This window comes from Macadamia integrifolia, chromosome 1 (genome assembly GCF_013358625.1).
Source record: "Macadamia integrifolia cultivar HAES 741 chromosome 1, SCU_Mint_v3, whole genome shotgun sequence".
NCBI classification, from domain to species: Eukaryota; Viridiplantae; Streptophyta; class Magnoliopsida; order Proteales; family Proteaceae; genus Macadamia; species Macadamia integrifolia.
In genome coordinates this window covers 17641003-17663469 of record NC_056557.1, presented here as the reverse complement: position 1 = coordinate 17663469, position 22467 = coordinate 17641003, and the positions used below count along the sequence as shown (strand labels likewise).

General features: G+C 40.9%; 1 protein-coding gene across 1 annotated transcript in view; it reads left to right on the top strand.

The window, feature by feature from the left end:
• The first annotated feature begins 688 nt into the window (after positions 1 to 688).
• Positions 689 to 22467, top strand: part of LOC122080925 — a 54721-nt gene continuing 32942 nt past the window's right edge. Inside the window, exons 1-3 of the mRNA XM_042647821.1 lie at positions 689 to 838; positions 9949 to 10017; positions 15975 to 16092. Of these exons, the coding sequence (XP_042503755.1) occupies positions 704 to 838; positions 9949 to 10017; positions 15975 to 16092 (322 nt within the window). The 5' untranslated portion in view covers positions 689 to 703. The remainder of the gene's footprint in view (positions 839 to 9948; positions 10018 to 15974; positions 16093 to 22467) is intronic.

Sequence of the window (22467 nt, the reverse complement as noted above, 5' to 3'; positions counted from 1 at the left end):
CCTGATGGTTCCAAAACAACTTAAGAACAGCTGCTGACATCTCATTTGAGAGCGGAAGCCTTACAGACATTATGAAGGTGTCGCCATCAAATTGAAGATATGATGTTCTCAACTGACCCTGATAGGCTTTCAGAAGTCTAAACCCTTTCACCAGACCTGATTTCCAAGTTTTAATGAACATTGCTGAAGGCTTTGGAAGATGTAATAGAAAGAGACGGGGCAAAGGGCCAGCATGCCAAGGGCCCTGGAGTTCCTGAAGAAATCAGCCTGGATCCAATTAACTAACAGAAAATAAGAAAAGGCTCTACAACAATATGCATTAGACAGTCTAAGACCTAGTTTGCTGACTTTCTCTCCTAAATTAACACATTGTCTTCTATTTCTTTGTTGCCCCCACCTATTTATGGTTCATCAACCTGCCCTACGTCAAGGAGTTTAAAGAACGTTAGTTTTGTGTACTTGATTACTCTTCCCGCTTATTTCCCTGTTAAAACTCTTTAGATTAAATAAATTGCTGCTGACATCAAGTATCATGCCTTTACTTTCAAGATTGCAATGGTTTTTAGGCTGTAACGACTTCAATGTTTTTTTTTTTTTTTTTTTCTGGAAGTTGGTCATGGATTTCTCTAACATTATGACGTGGAACTCTCCAATTGATTGCTCATAAATGTTATATTTTCTTTATTTCCTTTCATTTGAAGTCATGCAGATATTAACTACCCTACGTGAAATAATTAGGTATGCTGATGAACCGAGTATCATGAGGTACATCAAGATTGCAGCCACACTTCGTGACAAGACTGTCCGTGATGTTGCTCTCAGGTGTCGGTGGATGACGGTGAGCTCAGCTTTTAATGACTTGGTCCCCATAAATTTCTTCTTGAAATATCAGACGGTTCTATTGTGGCAGAACTTGGTTTCGCAAGGAACTCATACTTAAGTTTCTCCTTGTCATACTAATCTGGTTGAAGTAAAATTTAGACTATTTTTAGTGGGGTTTTGAGTTAATTATTTTTTTCTGAGAAGGAGTTACACCATTATTGTTGGCAATGACTAGTAAAGTTTTGATGCTGTTTTTGTCTAAACTTTCGTTATTTGATGATATTTTACATCAATTGAGATAACACTCTGAATCTCAACTGTTGCGCATAATACTATCAGGTTGACGTTGCCTTCACTTTCCTAGGAAGTCTAGGAGGCTTAATAAGCGAATTTTATGCTTTATGTCACGAAATATGGGAAAAACCTTTCCAGATAGTGGTGTCCAGTACTGCTTAAAAGTTGTTATGGAAATTTTTGACATTTTTAGTGATATACCATAATGTGGTCGGCCGATTAGAGAAAGATGTATGTCATTAGTTCGTGAGGACGGTGATCGCCGACAAGGCGAGAGGAACCTCTAGCAGTTCCGGTCGGTCCCTGCACCTCTTGGTCGGCTTTGCGTTTCCTAGTCGGTCCCATGCTTCCTAATGACACCTACCTAGTATGGCAAACACAGCACATGACTAGTACTCCATGACTGGAGCCGACCTCAAGAGACTTGGTCGTCTCCATTACTAGAAGCACTGATTGGCTCCACATGAGGTTGATTGCACTAACCAGGTGTATCAACCAGATGTATCACGGGAGAAGCTGTCTCTATCACCAACGTATCACCTAGATTCCATAGCTAACTATAGGATGGTGACATCCATAGCCACCTGAACCTAACCATGGCAAGGATTAAAGTACCAGTATCGGTCGGCCAAAATTAAGATACGTATCGGAGGGTATTGTATCCTATCTGAGATACGCTAAAGATACGCACATAAATGGATATGAAACACTTTTTTATACACTTTTGCATAAAAAAATAGTTAAAAAAAGCTATATATAACGTGTATTATGCATAAACAGTAAATTGAGAGTATCGCACTAAGAATCCAAGGTTTGTAGTTGTCTCATAAATGTAAAATCCTTGTTCCCAACCTTGATTTTCACTTTAGTTAGAGAAAAAAATGATTGGCAGCAACTTTGGAACAAAAACATCTCAAAAAATTGTGTTTTTCTAAAAAATTACCCATTATGGCCGTTTTATGATTGTATCGGTATATATCGGTGTGTATCGTTCGATACATACCGATATGTACCGATACATACCGAAACATACATTTCACTTCGATTTTGAATTTTCCATAGAGTATCGGTACGTATCGGTGAGTATCGGTGCGTATAGGTGTGTATTGGTGGTGTATCGTAAGATACGTACCAATACAAAAGGTTTTAAAAATTTCATGTATTGTATTGGTCCGTATCGTATCAGTAAGGGCAGATACGGTACGATACGGACCGATACTTTAAACCCTAAACCATGGTCACTAAACCCTACAATGGTAAAGTCAACAGTTATTAAACTCGAGTACAACTGTGCTCAGGTTAACTGTTAGAGGCTCTGCCATGTCAGCCAAGACAAGGACTTGCCCACCAATGGCGCTCACATCCAGATCAGCAAGATAATGGCTGAGCAACCAATGGGCGATAGTGCCGACTAGTATATAAGGAGGAGTTAGCATAATTGAAGGTAAGACATTTAGAACTGTTACTGATTTTGGCATCGGAGCATCCTTCCCGAACATCATTCCGGTTCAGTTTCTTATCTGTTTATTACAGGCCTTCACTGAGCAGGAAATCTTTAGTAACAGATTGTCACCGTTTGCGGGACTAGAATAAAAGGTCATCAGTGTTTGTCATCGAGTAAGGATCATGCATATACTGACTAACAAAGGTGACGGCATATGCTATATCGGGGCGAGCATGAGAAAGATAGATTGAATGACCAACTAATCTTTGATATCTCCCCTTGTCCACAGAATCATCTTCCTTGCTAACCAGGTGACCATTAGCATCAATAGGAGTATCCGCATGCTTGCACCCCAACATACCTATGTTAGAAAGAAGGTTAAGCATATACTTTCGCTGAGACAAGTAGATTCTATGAGAAGACCTGGCAACTTCAATGCCAAGGAAGTAACAAAGCTATCCTCGATCTTTAATTTCGAATTCCTCACCCAGGTTTTTCTTGAGGCAAGAAATCTTTGCAACATCATTACCTGTAACAACAATATCATCTGCATAGATGATCAATATCGCAATCTTCCCATTAGATCTCGTGATGAATAGAGTGTGGTCGACATAAATTTGAGAGAAGACTGTAGCAATCATAGCCTTGGGGAAAATTCCTGAACCAAGCATGAGGGGATTGCTTCAGCCCATATAATGCACGCTTTAACTTGCACACCTTTCCTTGGGTTTTAGAGCAAGTGAACCCAGGAGGAATGTTCATATACACTTCTTCCTCAAGTTCCCCATAAAGGAATACATTTTTCACATCCAATTGTTGAAGGTCCCAACCTAAGCTAACAACACTGGATAAGATGACAAGGATTGTGTTCATCTTAACTACTGGAGCAAATGTCTCTTGGTAGTCAATCCCATAAGTTTGAGTGAGGCCATTGGCAACAAGTCTAGTCTTGTAACGATCCACTGTACCATCAGTGATGTGGATGGATCAAACCACGCAAGGGCCAGCCCAGATCTGGCCTATTTTGGGCCAGCCTTGAAACAGATGTGCGGCCAGGTTTCCAATCTCTATGCAGCCCCACATGAAGTTACTGTTCACATAAATAGTGATTCCTCCAAGTTTTGGTTACAAAAGATCTTCCAAAGGATCCCTACAACTGTATTTTAGTTGGTGGAAAGTAACCTCAAGAAGAAGAGCTACATCAACTTCTATATTAGGAATAACTTTTATTTTTGTTAGTTCCTAGTTTCCTATTTTGTTGGTCAATTACTTTTCTATTTGTAACAAGGATAGTTTCCTTCTTGAGTTCAGTTATTGGTTTCTAATTTTAGTTAAGCTTGGCTAGCAAGTTAGACACAAATTAGAAAGTACTTATTTCAGTCCATTAGTTTCTTATTTTATTGTTGCTTTATGTTCAAGTTATGTAAGCCTATAAAGAGTCACCCATCGATTGTAATAACTAGATTTGATTAACGAGTTTATTGAGTGAATACTCTTTGGCTGAAAGGCTGTTATTGAGAGGTGGGTATGCCTAATTCCTTGAGGGGTGAGATATTCATTCCATTATTCTCTTCCACCCTTCTCAACCTTCCATTGGTTCTATTTTCTATATTTCTTCTTTGTTTTCTGTTATTCAGCTGAAGATTGTTAAGAGTTTGATAAGGTTGTTACAAATATCAAACAGCCAGCATAACTAAGGCTGTTACAAGACTTGCGGCAGGCCTGGAGAGCAATTTCTGGGCAGGATTCACAATTTCTGGGCAGGATTCAATCAGCCAGATCTCCCTAACCTGTGTCCAGATCAACTCAAGCTTTTGGGGTTTTGTTCAGCACCCCAAAAGGGACACTCGACCAAGAGGAGGGCTCCTACAAACGTTGTTACAACTGTTTCTTGGAATAGGCTCAGAAGTTTCCTAATTTGGACCTAGACCAAAATTCTTCATAGCTCCCAGTCCTGCCAGCCAATTTTAAAACCCTTTGGAGGGTGCCATAAGGTCCATAAGGAGGCTACTCGATCCAGTTTTCATGGCCATCAGGGGCCTGGTTTGATTGCTGTAGGATTTACCCCATTCAGCCATTCGAACCCTGATTGCTGGCCCTGTTTCTGTTGCTGTATTTCTGCCAGCTTTCAGCCCAAGTGATGCTCAGGGTGTATTATGCCCTACTCTAAGCCTACAGTCAACCAGGTGTGGAATTCCAAAGTCTTTTAATTTTGTGACTATTCTGTCCTAATCCATCTCTGTGAGTTATATTTTTTGGTTCTGAGATCTGAAATCTGACCTAACACTTGGTTGGGGTTGATTTGCCTTAGGGTGAACCTACCTTACATTAGTCAGCCTTCTGTTTAAGTGTGAAGACCCACTTACAACTAATTGTCTTCTTCTGTGAGGGAAGGCACACTAGATCCCATGTGTCAGTTTTCCTTTGAGCCTGCATCTGCTCAACCATAACTCCTGCCATTGTGATTCCGTACTTGCTTTTGTCAGGTCTAGGGAATAGACACAAAAGACAGAGAGGACACAAAACTATAGTAGGATGGAGAAAGTGAGTCATAAGAAACATTTTTAACAATAGGATGTAAAGTACAATACCTAGTTCTTTGCGAATAGCAATAGGCAACTCAAAAGAAGGGTCAACACTAGCAACTGGAACATCAACAAGAGGGGAAAGAGAATTACCTAGGTTCGAGGGGACTAGATTAGCTTCTAGAGGAGACGATTGATGTGGTAGAGTAGGTGTTGGATGTGCAGTGGTCTGGGTTTGCTGTTTGTTGCCTGTGACCATAAACACGCATCTCTGGGAAAGGTTAAGCTATAGTAGGAGTGTCTTTCTTCCCCTGAAAAGGAACATCGGTAGGGATAACATATGATGGTGTAGCAAGTTTAGGAAGTAATACATCTTCCACTATGGAAGAAGACTCCCCTTTAAGAGGTGGTGCAGCGTAGTAAGATGCAAATTCGTGAAAGACAACATCCATATTCACAAAACCAACGCCGAGTAAGAGGGGAAAAACATCGATAGCCTTTCTGAGTGGGAGAGTACCCCAGAAAACTGCACTGGATACCACAAGGATCAAATTTCCTGTGAGGATGATGATCATGAGCATAACAGACACAGTTGAATACCTTAGGAGGAATAGGAAAAGCAGAAGAGCCTTGGAGAAGATCCACAAGGGACCAGAAGTCATGGACCCAAGAAGGAATTCGGTTGATCAGAAAAGCAAAAGTGAGAACTGTGTTACTCCAATATTGGGAAAGAACATGCATCTCAAACATAAGAGAGCATTCTACCTCACAAAGATGGCGATTCTTTTACTCAGCAACAGCCGGATATCAACATAACTGGTCTGATAGACCATCCCGTGAGTAGAAATACAAGTCTGAAAAGACCCTTCGAAGTATTCATGGCCATTGTCACTTCACATTGAAGAATCTCAATAGTAATTAGTAGCACCGAATTGAGTCTGCACTATACAGTGAAACCGTTGAAACCATTGAATGGTCTCGTTCTTGGTTTGCATCATATAAACCCAATTGGTCCGAGAATGACAGTCAATAAAAGAGACAAACCATTGAAAACCATTAATAGACATATAATGAGATGGAGCCCAAATATTAGAATGTATTATGAAAAAGGAGTGGCACTTTTATTGCCAGAAACAAAATATGTGCTTCGAGTTTGTTTGGCCATTACACAAAAAAAAAAAAAAGAATCGAGTTATAATGCTTAAAAGAAGTAAAAAGCCTAGCTAAGGTCTCCAAAGGAGGATGTCCCAATTGACTGTGCCACTGTAGTAACTCAGAGATAGGAAGTGACGTAGAAGATGTCTGAAGAGCCTAACCAGAGACAGAAGATGAGTCATTATCATATAGATATAGATCACCACACATCCTACTAGAACCAATCGTTACCCCCGTCTCCAGATCTTGAAAAACATAATGAGACGGAAAAAATATGAATTTGCAATTATGACTGGAAGTAAGACTACTAATGGACAATAAGTTTATAGGAAAAGATGGAACATGCAAAACAGTTGAAAGGGATAAGGTATTAAGGTAGGATTATAACTTATAGAGCCCTTTCCCAAAATAGTGGAATGAGTCCTGTTGGCTAATCTGACCTTACCACCAAAGTAGGTAGTATATTGAGAGAAAAGAGCCAAGGAACCTGTCATGTGACTGATGCCCCAGAGTTAATAATCCACGTGGTATTCTGGACAGATGTACTATGACCACTAATAGGTACCTGAACTGGATGGAGTGGAGTGAGTAGAACTCGTAGTTGTAGATGCAGGGGGTTCCATACGCATCAGAGGATTTTGGAAAGTTATAAGCTCATTAGATGATAGAGAGGTTGCTAAGATGCTAGGTGCAGAGTCAGAGCCTGGGACCTCGGTATGGTTTACCTGACTAGATTACCCTGACTCTTTCCACGACCTTTGCCAGATGTATCAGTAGGGCAGCCATGAAACTTCCAACAATGCTCTTTTGTATGACACTCCTTACCACAATAGTCGCACTTCATTGGAGCTCTAGTAGACGAGCCACCAAACTGTGGGGCTACATGTTAGGTTTTTATGGGCTTAACTGATCCAGAATGATCTATTGGGCCCAGGCTAATCTGGCCCACTCCAGGTGGGATATACCTAGCCTAATCCATTTTGGGAATGAATTAGGGTTTTAGGGATTCTATTATAAATAAAAGCTAATGATCCTTGTATCCGTCACTTTAACATCTTCATGTTTTTGGAAGCACAGACTCCCCTTACAGTAGTGCATATGTGATAGAATTTCAAGGGTGAATGGCTGCAGAAGATCTTAGTGGATGGAACTCCATTGAGTAGTTTTTCATTGTCATCTTCATGGGACCAATCTTCAAGCACATGGGACAGAGGTTCGCAATCAATACTCATGGGGCTTCTAAACTAACACACATGTATTCCTTTACTCCCATTGATTATCATAGATGAGGAAAATCTACATGTTTGTGTGTTTTAAGATCATGAGGGAAAAAATTATTGATCTTCGTTTAGGGACTGCACCCATGATTAATCTCTTTTATGATTCTTGTATTCTAAACACTATGGGGTTGTTCATATGATTCTATGAAGTGGAATCTCCAACACTACGTTGTAGGATTGAGTGCCAGAAGCAAGAGTAGATCTCTCGGGGGGAGCGGGAATAGGCTATGGGAGCATAGTAGTACAAGGGCTGTCCTCAAGTTGTATCATAGCATAGGGTTGCTCCAAGGTAGGAAAGGGAGACCGACTCAGAACTTGAGTCCGCAACTAGTCATATTCCACATTCAAACCTGCCAGGAAGTCATAGACTCTAATCTTATCTTCTCGTTTATGAAAGTTGGTGTTGTCAATAGAGTGTTGGGAACATATTCCTCATAAAAGTCTAACTCATGCCATATAGTTCGCAACTGATAATAGTATTGTGATAGAGTTAGCCCTTTTTGCTTCAATCACGAACCTTCTGGCGTAGTTCAAATACATGAGCATCATTCCGCACCTGAGAGTAAATCTCTTGTACAAACTTCCATATCTTTGCAGCAGAATCAAAGAGGAGATAGCCACGAGTGATTGTGGCTACAGGGAGTTGACAAAGAAAGCCATAACAAGAGAATTTGCGTCCCATTTATCAATATCAATACCCATAGTTGTCATGGCGTCAAATCTATCCAAGGCGGTGGAGGGGTGGCTAATCGATTTGGCGATGAATCGCCCATTATGGCGTTGCCATGGCGGTCAAATCGCCCGTGTCATTTTTTTATTTTCCCTATTTTCTAAAGTTATTTAGTATGCTACTTTTTTATTTCCCCTATTTTCTAAAGTTATTTAGCATGCTACAAACCTACAATATATACCCTATAACATATAAAACCAACATTAAGCAACATCAGATATCAAAAATCAACATAGCTCTATCAAAATCACTCTGCATTTTACAAAAAATCGACCGCTTAGTGAATTAGGTGTGACCTGGAGTCCATGGCGGTGCCATGGTGACGCCTATCAGCTAATGGCGACTGCCATTTGTGAGTCACGTAAATCGTAGCATTGCCATGAACTTCTTTTTTAGCCAGGACGCCAAATCGCCCCCTTGGCGACACCTAGGCGACGCCATGACAACTATGTCAATACCTATGGGAGGCCGCTTTGTGGTTCCAGTAAGGCACCCATAATAACTACTGGATTTGATGGAGATGCAACATGAGTGTGACCACATAACATAGTTGGTACCATCAAGCTTAGTAGCACATGGAGGTAATGTGGGAAGGGTGCCAGAGTTGTCACCACCCGTGGAAGTGGTGGAGCTCGTAAACGTGGTTACCACTCAAGGGGGCTGCAGGGGGGGGGACTCTGAAAACCAAAAATCGATTAAGGTTTCAAAACCTTGAAAATCTATTTTCTTTAGGTTGGGAACCAAAGATGGAAAACTGGCTAGTATAGGCCACATAGCCGGTGAACAGCACCAGAGGAAGATATCATCAACATAAATCAATGCAAAATGCAGGGTAAACAAAACCCTAACACATAAAAGTCGATTAGGGTGAAAAAGCCCGAATTGATAGTGAAAATAGGGTTGGGAAAATCTCTCAAATATTTAGGAAAAGGAGATCTAAGAGCCCAGACAAGGAGAAGAGATGTGGTAGAGAGGCTTTTAGTAGTTTAGAGAAGCACCACCGAGAGATAGAGGGTTAAGGTTTGGATCTCCGCTCTGATACCATGTCGAGAGGAATAATGACTTGTGTCTAACTTGATACTAGCCCTTTTTATTTATAATAATGGATAGAATATTCTAGAATATTACAAGGACTAATAAACCCCTAAAGAACTGAAGGAACTGTTTGGATTCTAACATCCCTAAAACCCATCATTACAACAATTGATTACTGTCGACAGTTAGTTTCTCCTTTCAATGAGTAGTAATGATTGTTTTTCGACATTTCCATTATTACATGCAACACAGTCCATTGCCCACTGGTCCACTTCATACCATATAGTAAATTAGTCATTATGCTCACATAAATCATGTCAAATGTCTTCTTGCTGTAGAAAATATAACTAATTTATAATTGTGATAAACTAGCAAAGTCCTTAATACTTGTAAGTTTTTCTTCCTGCATGCATGTACTGTTGATATTCCACTTTGAATTAAATTCTGTAATTAAAATTTAGATCATGTCCCCTATCATACCAATTGGCACAATGTGTATTGAAGTCAATACCTATATTTTCACCAACAAAAGGATTTTGCATATTTTAGAATTAATTGATTACTCTATCCTTAAATGCATCAGAACTGAATTTGCATAGCTGTCTGACTCATATTATACTTATTTATGTTCTAATATTTTTATAGTTTTAAATTTATTCACAGAAGGAGAAAAGTGGGAAAAGAAGGAAACCAGAAGATCATTACACAGGAAAGAAGATGAAAGATAGGAAGGTATGTTAGGTGTTCTTGCTTTCTGAAGTTAAATTTTTTTTTTTTGGATGAATAAATAGTTCATTACCAAGGAGAAGAATATACAAGGGGGCCAAAAAGGAACAAACCCTTAGAGGAGGGGGAAAGGCTAAGCCCTTCTAGCTAAGGGAGACGTCAATGGGGGGTGGAATAGTAGAGGAAGGGAGACCTTAGGAGACAACAATGAGCCTGTTCCTTGGGGTGTCTCGAACCGGGCAATGGCGAAGCCAGCTAAACTTGGAGCTAACAACAAAGTAGATGGCTTTCCAAATCCTTTCGAAAGAACAGGAGTTGGGAGTCCATTTACGAAGATTTCGCTCCAACCAAAGGTGGTTGATGGTGGCGCAAAAAGCAAGCTTTTTGACTGTCACATGGTAGAGCCACCAAAGGCCATGTCAAACCATATCCATTCACGAGCAAGGGGGAGGATAGGACGGGTGGAGGGCCAGTAAGAGCGAAGGACCCTCTCCCAGATGGAAGCAGAGAAGGGGCAGGAGAAGAAAAGATGGTCAACATCTTCAAACGGTTAGCATAGACAACAGGAGGAGGGGACCTTAATGTGGCAGAAGTTGAGGAAGGACTGTGTGGGGAGGCAGTAGGAGAGGGCCCGCCAGGCGGTAAAGCTGTGACTAGGAATGTGCCCTTTGAATGATATTGTGCCAAGGGATAAACAGGTCTTTAGAACGGATGAAGTTCCATGCAAAGGCTGAGGTGAACAAGCTTGAGGAAGAGGGCAACCACATAACTTTATCATCTAATCCTCGGTGGCCAAGGGGAATGGGGGGAGGGAGGACCAGAGATCCGCCTAAGGGTGAGGGAAAATCAGAGGAGACCAACCATTGTTGGAGAGGATGGATGACACGTTAGCGGATCTGGTAAACCAGAGGAAAAGATGATTCTGGGGGAGACCATGGGAGAGAAGAATGCCAGCAGGGTGCCAAGGATCTAACCAAAGAGAGGTGGTGGAGCCGTTGCCAATGGAGCAGGATATAACAGAGAGGGCTAGATGTTTGAAGTTGAGGATGCTACGCCACATCCAAGAAGCATCCGGAAGGAGGGATGCCGTCCAAAGGGAATCATTTTTAAGGGGGGCAGAGTAGACGCAAGAGACTCAGATACTGCATTCCTCGGAGGCAATCTTCCAGATGAGCTTTAAGATGGCAATAGAGTTTGTTTTCGAAGGCCCAAACCTCATTTAGCTTTGGGGCGACAAACCCTAGACCAGCTTATGGGGTGGAGGAATCTGGTGGCATCAGTTCCTTTCCAAAGGAAGGAGCAAAGGAGGGAGTCAATGGCTTTGGAGGTGGAAGTAGGGAGAATGAAGATGCCAGACCAGTAAAGATAGAGGGATTGGAGAATATATTGAATAAGGTCAAGACAACCAGAGTAGGAGAGGAGCTTGCCTTTCCAAAGTTGAAGCCTTTTCTTGATGGAATCCAGGATGGGGAGCAGTGGTGAAAGGAGAGACGGGAGGATTGGAGAGGGAGGCCTAGATATCTGACGGGGAGGGGATCCAAGGGAAAAACTAGAGATGGCGAGGAGCTGGGTTTAACGGGCATCAGAAACTCCCAAGAGGAAGAGGTTGGATTTGAGGAGATTGATTCTCAGGCCGAAGAGGGACTAAAAAAGATGAAGGGAGGCCATGATATTGAAGATAGAATCAGGGTCGGATTTTAAGATCATGAGGTCGTCAGCAAAGGCAATGTGCTTTAGCATGAAAAATTTGCATTTGGGGATGGGAGATAAGGTGGTGGTCAGTGGAGAATTGAATGGATTGGGAGAAAACTTTAAGGGCCAGACAAAAGAGAAAGGGGGAGAGGGGGCATCCCTATCTGATACCCATAGAAGAGGAGAAATAGCCTGCAAGGCTGCCATTGATGAGGACGGAAAAGTGGGGGGTGGAGATGCAAGAGAGCATCCAGTGGACAAAGGAGGGGGGAAGGACATTTGAAGGAGGATTTTGGAGATCAAATCCCAGTGGATGGAATCAAAGGCCTTGTGGATGTTGATCTTAAGAAGGGTGACAGAAGAATGAGATTTGCAGTTAAATTCTCTAACGATTTCATGACAAAGGATGATGTTGTCAGAGATACTTCTACTAACAACAAAGGCAGATTGGTTTGGGCTGACAAGGGAGTCCATGACCTCTTGGATTCGGTTGGCAAGGATTTTAGCAATAAATTTATAGAGAAGGTTATAGAGGGAGATAGGCTTGAAATCGGAAATGCATTAAGCACCATCCTTCTTAGAGATGAGGCAGAGGAAGGTATTGTTGATCCCGTTGATTTGGGAAGGGTTGAGGAAGAAGCTACGGATGGCAAAGATGAGGTCATCTCGGATTATGTGATAGGAAGTGGAGAAGAAACTTATGCTAAAGCCATCAGGGCCAGGAGCTTTGTTTGATTTGTGGTGACAACAAAAAGGAACTCATCATCCGAGGGGATGGCTTGAAGAGATGACAGAAGGTGGTCAGGAATGAATTTATTAAGGATGTTGGAGGGGCAGGGAAGGGGGAGAAGTGGAGGTGGAGGGGGTGGAAAATGCCGTCGAAGTAAGAGAGCCTCGACTTTAGTATCATTGGGGGATAGAAGCTCAGAACCGGAGCTAGAGAGGAGCTTAAGAATGGAGTTGCATTGGTTCGGGCTTTTTTGAGGGAATTGTGGAAATAGGCCGAATTGGAGTCGCCGAGCTCAAGCCACATAATATTGGATTTCTGGTGGAGGAAAGATTCTTTTTTAGCAGGGCGGAAGAGAGATCTAGAGCAGCCATCTTTTCTTCTTTAGCCAGGGAAGAATTAATTGGGTCAAGCTTGAGCCTGGATTGGATGAGGTCAAGCTTCTCTTGGCAGGAAGAGACTTGAGTAGAAATGTTACCAAAGGTGGCAGAGTTCCAGGCTTTGAGAGCCGCTTTGACATTCTTTAGCTTTTTGGCAAAACCAATGAAAGGAGAAGAGGAGACGGTGGTAGGGAAGGCCCAGGTGTCCCTGACCAACGGGAGAAAGTCATCATGAAGGGACCACATGTTGAAAAATTTGAAGGGTTTGGGGCCAAAAGAGATGTGGGGCTAGACAAAGAGGGAGATGGGGAAATGATCGGAAATGCTAGGGAGATCAAAACAGGTGTTGGAGGTAGGAAAAAAAGTGAGCAAGCTTCATTAACAAGGAGGCCGTCAAGCTTGCAGGCCATATGATCGGTTCCACTTCGATGATTATGCCAGGTGAATTTGGAACCGGACCATCTGAGGTCATTCATCCCAATATCATCAATGCACTCATTGAAAGAGTCAGAGGAGGGGACGTCTTTAGCGGCACCTCCAAATTTCTCATGGGACGCCCTAACCACATTGAAATCTCCTCCGATACCCCATGGAAGGGAGGAGAGGGTGGAGGAGAAGGAGAGGAGATCGGACCAGAGGGGAAGTCTATTAGGAGCACAGTTATGAGCATAGACAATAGAGAAGAAGGAGAGGGGGGAGCCCGAGGGAGGGGAGAAGGAAAAATGGATCACTTGGGAGGATGAAGCAGTGGGAGAGATGTGGAGGAAAAGAGGATTCCAGAGGATCCAAATGCGTCCATTAGGGGAAGGGGCGTAGTTGGAATGAAGGACCAAGAAGGAGCTATAGAGGTGATGATGTGGGAGGCAGTGGCTTCTAAAACACGAGTTTCAAGTAGGCATTAGGTGACAAATTTGGAAGACTTGATACGGGAGCGAATGGAGGAGTGTTTGGCAGAGGAGTTGAGACCTCTGACATTCCAGATAGTTCAGGGTATCATTTGGAACGAGAGTGAGGGGGCGGCAAAGGCTCATCAGAGCAAGTGGTTGGGCCAAGTTTGGAAGTTTGGATTTGGGCTGTCGAGAATACTCCTCGAGGGGAAAGGGCAAACGAGTTAACTATGTTTCTTCTCAGTGATTTTCATAGATAAACTCAGTTATTATGAATATTAGTGATGTAAGGTTACTCACCTAAGTAAATAACCCAGATGACATAAACTCCAAACTAGAATCAGATCTAAGTTAATCACAAAAATTTGGAAATAGGGCTTAACCGAGAGAAATTTGGTAACTCACAAATCAAGGGTCCAATGGACCTATACACCTGGTCAAGTGTAGCTTCGAAACAGGCCAAGAGAATCTCCAAGTTTGGTCCACAATAGGTTGACAAAAGTATAGAAACACAGCAAGAACATAGTTTTTAAGACGGTAAGGAGACGGAGGCATTTGAGGGTCTTTCGGAGCGCCTTAGGGATAAGGCGGGCATAAAGCGTCGCCTTATTGACTAAAATGAGGGGGCGGAAGAGGCTCATTAGAGCAAGTGGTTGGGCCAAGTTTGGATTTGGGCTGTTGAGAATACACCTCGAGGGGAGAGGGCAAACGAGTTCACTATGTTTCTTCTCAGTGATTTTCATAGATAAACTCAGTTATTATGAATAATAGTGATGTAAGGTTACTCACCTAAGTAAATAACCCAGATGACAACAAACTCCAAACTAGAATCAGATCTAAGTTAATCACAAAACTCTGGAAATAGGGTTAATCACAAAACTCTGGAAATAGGGCTTAACCGAGAGAAATTTGGTAACTCACAAATCAAGGGTCCAATGGACTTATACACCTGGTTGAGTGTAGCTTTGAAAAAGGCCAAGAGAACCTCCAGGTTTGGTCCACAGTAGGTTGACAAAAGTACAGAAACACAGCAAGAAACAGGCAGAAAGTTAGGGTTTTCTTGGCAGATGGGAAAAACCCTGTGGTCGGCCATAGGCTTCTCAATAGGGGCTGCGAAGCTGGTCAAAGGACCCCTAGTATGTGCTCTATAAATCCACAAAAGAGTTTTAAATTTGAACTTTACAGATGATGAGTTATGGCCAAAATCGATCAGACATCAAAACCCTGACAGTTGCTGAAATTGATCCTTGTTCTTGGCTGATCCTCAAGCTGATCTGATAGATGGACTTTGGATCTTCAAACAAATAGTAATAAACTCTCAATCATTCTCACACTTGAGAACAAAGAGAAGCAAAGAATAATGATAGGATAGGCATGGATGGGATGGACTTTCTTAGTCCTGGGTCTCTCACCCACAGCTATCTTATCTGTTGAATCAATTCTTTCTCAGAATTAGGGATCAAACATTGCTGTAGATTCATTCTTTCATTCGTTCACTAAGTGTCAATTGTTAAAGCATTCAGCAACACCTCGTTATTAGTAGAGGGTAGAGACATAAAACGTAGAACGAATCCCGAATTCCAAAGAAGGAAACAAACTCAATTTAGAAACTAATTGGCTTAAACATAAACTTACTAAAAGCTACTAACTTGTTTACTAAGACAATGACTTAGGACAATAGAGGATCCTTCTAGGAAATAAGGCCTACTAAACTGGTACGATGGTCTGCTGTAGAGAACCAGAATAGGACAAAACTGGGCCAGCTTAGAGCTTGCTCGATCAGCACTGTTGCTGTCCCCTTCTTTGATAGTGTAAACCATCATGGGATCAGCATGGGAGTCTACATCAAATAGGATAGTAATTGTACCAATATATTGCGGGGTTTCTACAACATTGCCTATTTATTTACCTTTGTGTTAATTTTCCTTTGGTATATATCATGATTGTATTAAGGAAGATAGCCCACAGATTAGGAAAGAGAACTTGCTATAGACAAGAAATTTCTGTTGACATTACTTTTATGAAAGTGCATCCTGAAGGGCCTGATACGAGTAAAAGGTTACCTTCAAACCAGTTCCATCTATCTTCTTTCGATTGTGGCCTAATGGCCTTCTCTCAGAAGGCCAGAACTACTGCATTGTGGTTGAGGAATCTCAACAACCAGCACTGTCAAGCTGTCTTGTTGCCTTTGTGGTGTTGTGACCTCACTAATTCAGCAACATATTTAGGATCTAATGTTAATTGAAGAAATGGATTCTAAAGATCTTGCTTCTTCAGGAAAAGTTGGTGGAATCTTCGTCAAAAGCTAGTTTACCTCCAGTTCCCCCACAAAACATACCTGCTCATCCTCTCATGATGCGTCATATGGACCGCGATCGGATACATTGTTGTGAAGGTTGGTTGGCTATATGTTATCATTAGACAAATGCTTGCTACCTGCTTCATTCCTCCCCCCAACCTTCAGTTAGAATTACTTTGAAGTTATGTTGTTGTTCTTCTCTTTGTAAAATTGGTACTTTACTTCTCATAATTTTCTTTCAAATATTTCCCTCAAGTCCTCAACCACTCCTTTTATGCGTATACGATTTCCCTTTTTCTGGGAGAATTCATGTAATTAAGTTTATGATGTGACTATGCTACTCATGAAAACGTTAATAAAACAATTTGTTGCTTAATCACAGCGGAGGACTTCATTAATAGAATCACAATGTAACCAAATAATTCTAATTCTTTTGGCTTCAATTTCTTCCCTCATTCTGTGGTTTCAATTTCTTGGGCATGTTTGTGGATTGAAAGGTCTTTGTGTTTGCGTTTGGTCATTCACCCCTACCCCTTTTTATCACGGTTCTCTATCTAATTATGAAATTTTTTTCAAGATGACTATTGTGAGTCAGGGCCTCCTACAATGTACAAACAAGGGAGAAAGTAAAGACAGAGGGAAGTAAATGAAATGAAATTGCTGATAAAAAATGGAATGAAATTATCCATATTCACATTGACATTGGACAGGCATTGATTTATCACATAACATAGTTACGGAAATTGTGGTCGACTTCTTGAGGACCCATATGAACCATCTGTAGTTCCTGCTGTTCAGATTGTCCTTGAGATGGGGTCATCTGGGTGGCTGCATTAATTTTGGTTACTCAATCTTTATTGTTATTATTTCAGTGCCTCCATCTTTACTCTAGCCTAGTATGAGTGTTCCATTTGGGGATAGCTCTTTCATCTTTTATTCAAACTTGATTTGGTTGGGTTAATTTTAGTGACATTGTGTTTGGCAACGAAAAGAATTAGTTGTAGGGATAAAATGAATATACACTTACAGCAGGATATCCATAATCCAGTTCTAGAAAAAATGACTGTAGATAGTACAAAAGGGAAAGGACTTATTGTTGTAATGGTTGTTCAAGAGTTGAAAACCAGGAAAGTCTGGGTCAATACAGTACTGCAACTCCATTAATTCACATGTTTTTTGATGAAAGAGTTTCCTTTGGTTTCCGTGTTTGGATGTATGGTGTCTGATTTATGATGAACCAAAGTATGAGCGAAAGTGCCTGGTGGCTTTTTGATGAGTATTAGAGTTGATGTAGGAGGTAAAATTTTGTTCACAGAATTTTCTTCTCATATTCTCTATGATTTCATATTTATAAAGAAAAGAGGGTGAATCTTGGTGCAACGGTAAGGTTGGTCAAATGCGACCTAGTGGTTGCTGGTTCGAGTCGGGAAACAGCCGCTCCGCAAAGTGGGGGTAAGGCTGCATACATTATGATTCTCCCCAGACCTTGTAGTGGCGGGAGCCTCGTGCATTGGGTACGCCCTTTTTCCTTTTCTAAAAAGAAAAGGGGAAAATCCTGAGTTTTTAGTTATTTAATTTTGTTTCTTTGTTTTGATCTATCAGAAGCCTGAATTGAACATCACCCTATTATATTACCTCAGACCTAACTCTTAAAATTCCAAGCTCTTATTTCACTACCTGCTAACGTGGTTCAGATATTTTCTTGTCTTTTCCATTCCAAACCTATTGATTTAATTTCAAACATTACCATCTCTTCCTGAACCTTATTCTATTGACCTAAACTGAAGTTTTGTGAAAATCCCCAACTGCTTTTTTGCCTTATTTGTTTCCTTTATTTAGGTTTATTTATTTTTGGTAGATTATATTTTCCCTTATTCAACAACAAACTCATCCTTATCCCCAATGGGGTAGGCTACATTGATCCAAGGGTAGGAAAAAAAAAAAAAAAACTTTTGGACATCCCACTCATGAATCGGCAACTCGGATCATAGCCCTCCAAGTAGCTCTATTCGATATCATACTTGGGTGAAGACTTAACTTTTGCATGTCTCTTCTTACCAACTCATCAGTGGCCATTTTTGGCATGCCCTTAGCCCTTTTAGCTCCATCCATCTGCATCTGGTCACTCCTCCGTACTGGGGCATTCAAAGGCCTCCTTTGTACATGCCCAAACCATCGTAACCGACATTCTTTGAGCTTATCTTGAATTGGGGCAATTCCTAAAACAGTCTAACCTGGTCATTTCTTTTTCTATCTCTCAAGGTTTTGCCGCACATCCATCTCAACATCCTCATCTTCGCCACATTCAACTTATCTACATTACGCTTCTTGACTGCCCAACATTCTACACCATACATCATAGCTGGTCTTATGACAGTCCTGTAGAATTTTCCCTTTAGCTTTAGAGGAATCCGTTGATCACATAACACTCCAGATGCCCCTCTCCATTTCATCCATCCGACTTTAATTCTGTGGAAAACATCATCATCTATCTCACCTTCCTTGTTTAAGGTAGAACCCAAATATCTAATGCAGTCACTTGGCGGGATCTCTCTCCCCTCAATTTTCACTCTCTCGCCATCGATCCTCAATCGACTAAAATTACACATCATATATTCTGTCTTCGTTCTACTTATCTGAAGACCTCTCGATTCCAAAGTATATCTCCATAGTTCCAACTTATCATTAATTTCTACCACAGTTTTTCCTACCAGAACAATATCATCTACAAAAAGCATACACCACGGGATCTCTGCTTGAATATCCCTAGTTAAATCATCCAAGATAAGAGTAAACAGGTAGGGGCTCAATGCGAATCCTTGATGTAGTTCGATAGTAATTGGGAACTGAGTACCCTGGCCTCTCATTGATCTCACACTAGTCACCACATCACCATACATGTCTTTAATTATATCCATGTGTTTACTTGACACTCCTTTCTTCTCTAAAACTTGCCAGATTAAATCTCTGGGGACCCTGTCATAGGCCTTTTCTAGGTTGACAAAGACCATATGAAGATCCCTCTTGTAGGTTTTGGATTTTTCTATAAGCCTTCTAAGGAGGTAAATCGATTTTGTAGTGGATCTCCTAGGCACGAAACCGAATTGGTTCCCTGAGATATTGGTTTCTCTTCTTATGCAAACCTCAATTACCTTCTCCCAAAGTTCCATAGTATGGCTAATAAATTTTATGCCTCTATAGTTGTTGAAGCTCTGGATATCCCCTTTATTTTTGTAGATTGGGACAATAACACTTCTCCTCCACTCATTCGGCATCTTTTTATTGTTCATGATCTTGTTAAACAGGTTGGTTAACCAAACAACTCCACGTGGTCTCAAGCTCTTCCACACTTCAATTGGGACCTCATCTGGACCTAGAGTCTTCCCTACCTTCATCTTCCTTAGGGTTTCAATAACCTTGGTCACTCTTATCTTGTGTACATACCTATGATTCCTGTTGTTAAGCATAATACTCGAACCATTCCTATTAGGGTTGTCTCCATTAAGTAAGTTACAAAAATACTCATCCTCTCTCTTCTTTATGTCATCATCATTTACAAGCACTCTATCCTCATTCTTAATACATCGAACATGGTCAAGATCCCTGCTCTTCCTTTCCTGAAATTTAGCTATCCTATAAATAGGCTTTTCCTTTTCCTTGGAATTTAAATTGTTGTATAAGTCATCATATTTCCTCGCCCTTGCTTTCCCCACAATCTTTCTTGCCTCATTTTTGGTGACCTTATGTCTCTCTTTATCTTCAGCTTTCCCACTTAAACTTAAAATTATCTTTCTTAGTCTTGATGGCAGCTTGAACCTCTACATCCCACCACCAAGTTTCCATAGGGGCCAACTTAGTACCCCTAGACACCCCCAGAACTTCCTTAGCAACTTTCTTAATGCAATCCGTCGTTTCATTCCACATCGTGTTGGCGTCCCCATCACACTCCCACTTCCCATGCTTCACTACATTATTTGTAAAAGACTTCACTGACGCACCTTTCAATCTCTACCACCTAACTTTAGGGAAAACATGTTTCCTTGGTTTCTTCTTCGATAAACAGAAGCACAAGTCCAAGATCAACAATCTATGTTGAGAGGTTAAACTCTCCACAGGGATGACCTTACAGTCCTTACACATCCATTTGTCAGACCTTCTAGTGAGGAAGAAGTCTATTTGACTGAAATGCTGTCCACTTTTGTAGGTAATTAAGTGTTCTTCCCTTTTAGCAAAAAGAGTGTTAGCAATGGATAGATCGTAGGCGGTTGCGAAGTCCAGAATTGAGGTTCCCTCCTCATTCCTCTCCCCAACTCCATACTCTCCATGCACCTCTACATAACCTCTCCTATCTTTACCAATGTATTTGTTTAGATCCCCTCCCATAATAATCTTTTCATCTGGTCCAAAGCTATGCATTAATTCATCTATGTGTTCCCAAAATTGTAGCTTGCAGCTCTCATCCAATCCTGCTTGGGGGGCATAAACACTAATAATGTTGACCACCTCTTTATCTAACACCAGCTTTAAGGAAATGATCCTATCGCCCACTCGTTTAACATCTACCACATCGTTCTTCAAATCTTTATCCACCATCATGCCAATTCCATCTTTACCACTTTGGTCTCCCACATGCCAAAGTTTAAATTCGTCCAACATCTTAGCTTTCATCCCTTTCCATCTAGTCTCCTGGATATATGCAATGTTAATCCTTCTCCTCATAACATCTATCAACTCCAAACTCTTGCCCGTCAGTGAACCATAAAAAAAAAAATAGGAAAAAGAGTCCAAACAAAAAAGGGGAAGGAAGAGATAAAAAGATGAGAGATGAGAAAAGAAATATGAGGTTAAAAATATGAGAAGAGAGTAAGAGGAAAGCGGCACATGGATCCTTGCCCTCCAATAGGCTCTATCTAAGGTCATATTTGGGACAAGATTGAGGCTATGCATGCCATTCTTCACCACTTCACTTGGGGTCATTTTAGGCCTGCCTCTAGCTCTTTTAGTTCCTTCAATCTGAATCCGATCATTCCTCCAACTAGGGTGTCCTCAGGCCTCCTTTGAACAATGACTTTCGCGGAGCTTGTCATTGATTGGGGAAACTCCCAAATCAACTCTAATATGTTCATTCCTTATTTTATCTTTCCTAGTTTTGCCGCTCATCCATCTTGACGTCTTCATCTCAGCTACACAGTTTTTCTATATGACACTTTTTAATTGCCCAACATTCCGCCCCATACATTATGATTGCGCGTACGACAGTCCTATAGAATTTTCCTATAAGATTTAAAGGGATACGCTGGTCACACAACACTCCGGACGCACCTCTCTACTTCCTCCATCCCACTTTAGTTCTCTGTGAAACATCATCCTCTATGTCACCTTCTTTGTTTATGGTTGACCCCAGATATCTAAAATAGTCACTTCGTGGAATCTCTTTCTCTTGATTTTCACCATTTCATTATCCATCATAGTGTTTCTAAAACTACACATCATATACTCTGTCTTCAATCTACTAATCTTAAAACCTCTTTTTTCCGAGGTAGATATCCATACCTCCAACTTACCGTTAATCCTTGCTTTAGTCTCATCCACTAAAATGATGTCATCGTTGAAGAGCATACACTAGGGGACCTCGTCTAAAAAGTTCTTGGATAACTCACCCATGGTAAGCGCAAATAAGTAGAGGCTGGACAGATATACCTGATATACACTCCTAGAAATTGTGGATCAAGTTCCGTACCAGTTTTTGGGCTTATACACCACTGGACATTGAAAGTACCACTGGACATTGAAAGTAGAGTAATTAAACCACTAAGTGTTTATGCACCAAATCATTTTCTGGTCTAAATCTAATTAGAGTGGTTTAAGATCTTTGATGCATGATATTGTTTATTCCTGTGGGAGGGAGTTGATGTAACGATGGTGTTAGCTAAATAAATTGATGGACTTTGGTTATCGGGTTTTTTATACTGGCTGTAACTGAAGTATTAGATGCTGTCTTTTTGTCCTCACTTGTGCCATGACCTGAAGAGAACGCTCAAAAAACCATGAAACCTAAGAATATGACTGGTAAGTCAGATTAGAGTGCAAAATAGTTGATTTAAAATGTAGTCAATGATCCCTTGCTTTATATTTTTCAAAGGAAATAATCCTACTCTTTTTAATAAGATGATCTCTTCATGTTTGGAATATAGTTAGACAATAGAATATTGTTCTGGTGATGCATAATTTGAAGCTGGCACGAACATAGGGTTTTATGCGATGTTTTGGCTGACACTGCAGATGCTTACTGTCCCAATTATGGGCAACCCTCTGGATTAGACACATATAATGAGCTCTTTGAATCTGTGTTTTTCACTTTACAAAAATAATCTCTTCAGCAAACCTAATTTTTGTCAAATAAACAGGACTTGAAGAAAGTGGCTTTTTAATTTTTTTTTTTTTTTTTTAATTTATTTATTTTGGTGCCAC